The sequence below is a fragment of the Octopus bimaculoides genome, chromosome 2 (assembly GCF_001194135.2).
Source record: "Octopus bimaculoides isolate UCB-OBI-ISO-001 chromosome 2, ASM119413v2, whole genome shotgun sequence".
In the NCBI taxonomy this organism is placed as follows: Eukaryota; Metazoa; Mollusca; class Cephalopoda; order Octopoda; family Octopodidae; genus Octopus; species Octopus bimaculoides.
The window spans coordinates 27130605-27138104 of record NC_068982.1 but is presented as its reverse complement, the minus strand read 5'-3'; the positions used below and the strand labels follow the sequence as shown (position 1 = coordinate 27138104).

At 38.0% G+C, this 7500-nt stretch overlaps 1 protein-coding gene across 1 annotated transcript in view; it reads right to left on the bottom strand.

The window, feature by feature from the left end:
- LOC106868267 (sulfotransferase 1B1) overlaps nt 1-4421 on the bottom strand; it is a 14133-nt gene extending 9712 nt beyond the window's left edge. The window contains exon 1 of the mRNA XM_014913453.2: nt 4109-4421. Within this exon, the coding sequence (XP_014768939.1) occupies nt 4109-4397 (289 nt within the window). The 5' untranslated portion in view covers nt 4398-4421. The remainder of the gene's footprint in view (nt 1-4108) is intronic.
- Between the last annotated feature and the right edge of the window lie 3079 nt (nt 4422-7500).

Sequence of the window (7500 nt, the reverse complement as noted above, 5' to 3'; positions counted from 1 at the left end):
AATCATATACGAAGATACAAAGACCATGCTCTAGAACATACATCGCAGCCAAATTAAAAGCACTGACGCCATATTGGTTTTGAGTCAAGCAATTAAATAATCAAAAAGCAGGTTTATAAATAATTTCCGGTATAAATTTCAAAAGCATAATATAAAGTCCAGTTAAACTGCAAGCGATGGAATATTCTCATGTTCTTCGGATCCTGTCAAAAAACTGTACTGTTTAATATTTGCATCAAATTAAAGCGGCGAGCTTGGCAGAATCGTTACCACGCCGGACAAAATGCTTAGCGGCATTTCGTCTGTCTTTATGTTCTGAGCTCAAAAGCTGTCGTGGTCAACTTTGCCTTTCATCCTTTCGGGAGTCAATGAAATAAGTACCAGATAAACACTGGAATCTAAGTAATGGGCTTAACTCCACCCCTAAAATTGCTGGCCTTGTGTCATAATTTGAACCCATTTGATACCAACATTTGTATCAATGTTCATAAGTTTTTGAGATATAATACGCGAGAGGTAACACAGCTATACATTCAGAATAGCCACTACATAGTAAGGAGAGCTCCTACATATTCCGACAGATTTTAAACAGTCCAGTATCCTTTAAGGTATATACAGTATCGATTAGTTACGAGAGAACTGGATAAAAACGGGTCGATGGTACAAGAAGAGGAAAGAAAAGAAGAAGAAAAGAAAAGATAAAGTGAAGGAAAGAAAGTTAGAAAAGAAAGGGTGTCATAGTGGTTTGGGCGAGTTGTGGAGGAGCATCAGTGATGATGGGTGTGAGTCGGGGATATGCCAAGAATCCGGGATGCTGTGCCATAGGTGGGACGCAGTTTGCTGACTTGAACTTGGAGGGGAAATATGCCTAAAAGTTCGCCACCTGAATTTCTTGGTGTATCAACAAAAAGTAGTTTCCTTTCTTCAAAGTAAAACATGACAGAGCAGAGTCAATATTTTGTCACTGATAAGACGGTGAGCTGGCAGAAACGTTAGCTTGCTGGGCTTGCTTAACGGTATTTCGTCTGCCGTTACGTTCTGAGTTAAAATTCCGCTGAGGTCGACTTTGCCTTTCATCTTTTCGGCGTCGATAAATTAAGTACCAGTTACGCACTGGGATCGATGTAATCGACTTAATCCCTTTGTCTGTCCTTGTTTGTCCCCTCTATGTTTAGCCCCTTGTGGGCAATAAAGAAATAAGAAACGTTAGTATGCTGGGCGAAATGCTTAGCGGTATTTCGTCTGTCTTTATGTTCTGAGTTCAAATTCCGCCGAGGTCGACTTTGCCTTTCATCCTTTCGGGGTAGATAGATTAAGTACCATTTGCATACTGGGGTCAGTCTAATCGATGTTGTGACGTTTGGAGGATGTAAGAGTGAATATTTATCAAGGTTAAGAAGTACCTAGATACATATGGTTATAATACATGGTGGATTGAACTATATAATTTTGTAACATGGGCCAACATTGTCGAAAATATTCTTAGCTGATGATAGATTGGAGATCTGCTTATCAATATGCTTAACTATTGGTTTCAAATTTTGGTACAAGGACAACAAGTTCGGGGGATGGCATAAAACGATTACATCGACCCCAGAACTCAACTTTTACTGATTTTATCGAGCCCGAAGGGATGAAAGTCAAAGTCGACTTCGGCGGAATTTGAACTCAGAACATGTAGACAGACGAAATGCCGCTAAGCATTTTGCTCGGTGTGCTAACGATTCTACAAGCTTACCGCCTTAATATGTTTAAATATTGATTTCAAAATTTGGCACAAGGACAGAAATTTCGGGGGAGAGGGTATGATTATATCGACCCTAGTGCTCAACGAGTTCGAAGGGATGAAAGGCAAAGTCGACTTCGGCGGAATTTGAACTTAGAATGTCAAGACAGACCAAATGTCGCTAAGCATTTTTCCCGGTGTGCTGACGATTCTGCCAGCTCGCTGCCTTAATATGTTTGATTATTAGCGATGATTCGTTGGAGCGTATATTCATGTTGATTGTGCCTTCATTCAATTTATCATATGGATAATTTTTGTTATTAAGACTCAAAGTTAGATAGTTTTCCACAAGTTCATATTTGTTATGATTTTAGGCATTAAACTGTCTTAATATGCTAATGATTTTTTCCCTTAATTTTATCCATTTCGTGTCTGTTCTTCGGTTGTGGTACAGTGATTGAGATTAAATTTAGATTCCAAACGAACTTCTAAGGAATCACTTTTATCATTCAGAAAAGATATGAATTTATTTTTTGTAACATACATTTTGCTGACCAAAGAGACGTATAATCAAACTCATTCCAGCTGTGAGTACCTCTCTTATATTGAGAAGGCGTATGGCTTAGTGGTTGGGGGATATTCGGCTGACGATCATAAGGTCGTGAGTTTGATTCCCGACGGTGCGTTGTGTCCTTGACCACGACACTTTAATTCACGTTGCTCTAGTCCATCCAGCTATCAAAATTGAGTTGTACCTGTAATTCAAAGGACCAGCCTAGTCACACTCTGTGTCATGCTGAACCTCCCTGAGAACTAGGTTAAGGGTACGCCTATCTGTGGAGTACTCAGCCACTTACATGCTAATTTTAGGAGTAAGGTTTTTTTTTATAGAGAGAGAGATCTAAAGTAGTCTCCTCTTCTTTTAAAAAGTAGGATGAGATTTGAGAGTAATTTGGCTAGTTTTTAGCAGATCGAAGTCCAACATTTTCGTAATCAATTTGTGAAAGCAAAAGGTATTTACTTCCTCTGTACCTTGATATGAATGTCATTCAGATTACTTCCACTATATTTTAACAAATATGTATCATCCAGGTTACATAAAAACCAGAAATCTCCATCTTCACGTTTGAGACAACAGCTACAACTATGACACACATGGCTATACAATAAAATCATGGGTACTAATGACATATTCGTCAATTTTAAACTGATGTTACTATTTACAGTAGGGAATTATAACCACTATGCGCCACTTATTATAATTGAGTAATCTGAGTACAGATATTACGTGCAGACACGAGAGGGATCTGGTCTCATGAGAAATTCTTGGAAAGGTCAGCTTAATTGTAAGCAAATCCACCCACGTTCACATGGGATACTTTGCAAGGCCTCAAAAACGATTATAAGCAACCATAAGCTGTGTTTTGTTTTTCATATTTCCTCAAAAATTAACAGAATTCTAACAGAAATCAAGGTCGATAGAATAAGATATAAAAAAAATATTCTTAAAACAAATATAATGGTATACACGGTTATGTATTTTGTACACAAACAGCGCAACACGAGTGACATGACAACTACCAAACTATCAGCTGGTAATCTCTGACATTTTAGCGCTTGAGTCATTAATGGCTTTCCAGGTTATATTTCATAACGCCTGAGCAAGCTTTCAGATTACAGCTCGCTTTCATTAGAAAGGAAATGATGGATATATTACACAATGTAGTCCTGTATATATCCAAAATACGAAATGACCATGACTGGAATGTCTTTTGTTATAGATTTGTTCGACTAGGCTTGATTGGAAGTAAACAACACCAACAATATGATAACGCAAAGCATAAAAACATTTATCATTAACGATGGCGAGATCGACTGGACATATGGCATATTAGTTACGCTAAAAGCGAAATCTCTGTGCTAGAAGCTAAATATGAATCATCAGTTTTTGCCAGACTTTTAAACTCAACAATCGATAGTCTTCTTCAAAACTTCTCAAAAATATATATATAAAAAAGAAAGAAAAAAAACATATGCCCTCTCTCTGAGGAAGGGTTTTGCTTGAAACATCGAGGTTTCTATCTCTCAAAGGGCATATGAACAGCTATAATACGAATTCATTCACATGCTTGACTGGCATTTTATTTTGTATACATCAGAGACATGAAAGGTAAAGTTGGTTTCGATGGGACTTAAACAGAAATCTTAAGGAGCGGTAACAAAATACAAGACATTTTATTTAATGCACTAAAGATTCCACAAATCCCTCGCTGAATCCAAACTTAACCAAATATGGGAAATCTATCAATTCGTCCAGCTGAGCTCACACACATACACACACATACACACACATACACACATATATTCACATTATTTACTTACCGTTTCCAACTCTAAACAATTCGTAAAAGGCAGGAAACTTTCCAGTGTAATCCGTTTCGACGTCAGCAACATTGTGATTATACCAAGAGACAGCAGTATCTTTGGGGTTGCGGGAAATCAAGACTATTTTATTATTTTCAAGAAGGCATTCAGGAACTTGCTCGATATAAACGTGTGCGTTTAATACACGCGGCTCTTTCAAGTTGTCTAATGTTTTCGAGCTGCTGTTTTCAATCATGTAATGTTCTTTTTCTAGTTGCAAGCGTTCTGCTTTGCCCTCAGTCAGCATGCAGATTACTTCCCACAACCAATGCGTTCCTAAACAAAAATATAACGGGTAGTATTAGTGTGATTTCATAATTTATACGTTATTATACAAACATTATTACAAGACTATAAACATTCACACACTCTCACACACACACACACGCACACACGCACACATACACACATGGACAGGCATTTGCCATTTTGCATTCCACAAGCACGTTTTATTTCCCCCCCTCCACTTTCTCTTTCTAACTCTCTTGTAATCTTTTCATTCTTTATTCTTTTGTTTATCTTTACTTTCTTTCTTAAGTAACTTCTTGTAATTTTCTAATTCCCTCATTATCTGTTCCTCGCAGACGCAGATGCACACGCGCGCAGACGCTCTTTTGATTTCTTCCGTTAAAATTTTTCTACAAGCGGCTTTCTGTTTGATTATTTAATCATTTTTGGCCAAACATTCTTTGTGAATCAATTTCAAAAAGCTAAAATTAACCATAATTTGCGAAGTGTGGGAATGAAATATGAAAGGTGCAAGGCAGCACTTTCACACTCCCAAACGTACGTTCCTTTGCAACGAATTCAATACATCCTCCTTTGATATGTTTGTGATACTTTTATTTCAACAACGTAGCTGGTGAGAATGGTTGACTGTATGACTGAGGGCAGCCATCTTGTTACCCATCATTCTTGTTTCTCGAACCTTACCATATTTTTTTTTTTTACTCACACAATTGCCAGTCGGTGCCCCGTGGGAATGCAAAGATGACGGTTATGCAGCAAACTTATTTATGTGACAGAGTTCGTTATTATAGTTAATACAAACGGATGAAAAGAAAACTTTACATGTCGAGATATGCCGCCGATAGGATTCCATAATCTTATCAACAAGTTTTGGGCTCATATTTCCGTCGCTTTTAACTGTTTACCTGTGACCATGAAATTTTGTTCGAATGTGGACTACGACAAAGAAGTAGATTCCTTGGTGCTTACCCCATTTTCACTTGTCATTGACGACATTACCAAATTCGCTGGCACGGAATACAAAATGTGGTTCTTCGACGATGTTTTCCTGACAACCGTCTTAATGTCATCGAAGCTTCGCAACGTTTGACTCATTCTCTTACTAAACCCATTCTCGAATTTAATGAAGCCACAAGCGAGTTCCTTGCTCTCAAACAATCATATAATGATTACCAGGAAACATCATACTCCGTAATGCCTTTCTTTTTATGTTCCAGAAAGTTGAAATTGGCTTTTAAGTCTCCTTAATCCATGTATTTTTTGTCACACATGACCGACAATCTTTGGAAATATCGAATCGCATCAGGCTTCTTCTCGTTTCGAAACAGCTTCAACCCCCCTCACATGATGTACGACAATCCTTTATGTTGACCGACAGTCAGTCTTCCCCAATTTGATTCTTTGAAGCGGGGATTTTTTTTTTTTTTGCATTACCAGCCGCGATCTGTTTGATCTAACTTGATCTAAATGTAAAAAGATATGACAGTCTAAGATTCTCCTTGTTACTTGACCTCTCCATGATTAGCTTTGTGTCTTTTCTCCATACCCCTACTGCCACAACAGTTGAGTCATCATCCTAGGATATAGAAGCCCCAGTTTCAGAGTGGGCATTCGCACATGGATCCGTTCCTGAGCTGAAAGAGAAACAGAGACCATGAAACAACATCGTAAAGAGGCTGCTGATCTGCTCGTTGAAAATGTCGACGATATTTATAGACATTGAATTCTCTCAACCAGGTGTCTTGGATCGGAAAATTCATTTCATTAGCTGTCGACATTCCTTAGCCCCGAAGATTGTCATTTTTCCATTGCTATCTGTTTAGATGCCCAGATATATAATTTTATACGGTACTAGTACAATGAAGTCTTAGGTAACTGAAGCTATCATTATCCTACAAACTTAATGGCAGCAGGCTACTAAGAAGCACGGAGGGCAATAATATTGCTAAATGAGCTCTGTCAAAAATTTGAGTTCCCTATCATTCTGGAGCCAGTAAAATCTTCACATGGCATAGTCGATTGCAAAGAAGACTCAGGTGTCGCAGCAATACTAGTGGAATTAATGAAATCCCGAAAATACCATGATTTACTCGGTCATTATTACTATTATCACCTTTTGAGACTATTGGGAACTGTGGTTCTTCCACTTCTAAGTTTAACTCCGAATTGGGTGTGAAGTTATCGGAGGTATTAAGTGAGCCCTAACAAGCTGCTGAATTTCGTCAAAGGCTTTCACTTGTAATTATGAAGGACCATCCAGCAAGTTCCCTTTGCCATTCTGCTTCCATGGTATGACATATCACACGACGAAAGTAGAAAAAGGGAAGTGCTAAGTATCCTAGACGTGAATAGAATTCCAGGTAATAATCTTTAATCTGAAATTAGTTTAGGAAATGTTTCGGATTTCAGATTCTTTTTTCTTTTCGGTAGAAGGAGGGTATAAGGGCATGTATAAAATGGGAGAGTTTGGGAATGAGACCTGTGTCTTACCCATTTATATTTCATAATACAGCTTATACTTATACCAAGATCATTTGATGCACATTTGGCGCTAGACCACGATATTTCGCACGACATTTAACAATTCTACTTTGGGAACAGTTCGTTTTCCATGAAGAGAAAATGCGCCTGTTAGACTTTCACAACAGTACATCAGCTTCATGATGCAATTACACGAAACTAGCTTTTACGCACTCCCGTTCTATGTTCAGCTACGACCTCCTTCGCTTGTTTAACTCTTTCCTTGTCCAAAGCATTTTCATAAGTCTGTCCTAAACGCCCTTGCTTGTTCTTAGTTCTTGTTTACACGTTCTGAGTAATACAAAGCTTTCTTTTCATGTCTTGAATTACTCGGGTAGTTGAAAAAAGTGGGAGTGTGCATTATACATATGGCGTTTGGGCACCAGGGAAATATGCCCTGTATCTCACATGTGACACACAGGATAGGCAAAAGGGTTGAAAAACATTTTGGGGGCACTTTCAGGAATTTTCAGTTTGTGGTGTTTCATTCATCTAAAAAGATATATATGAAAAAAAAAAAAGGTGGGATGGTGGAATTTTGGGGTTTCGGAATTTCAAATAAAGGATTATCTACTTCATAA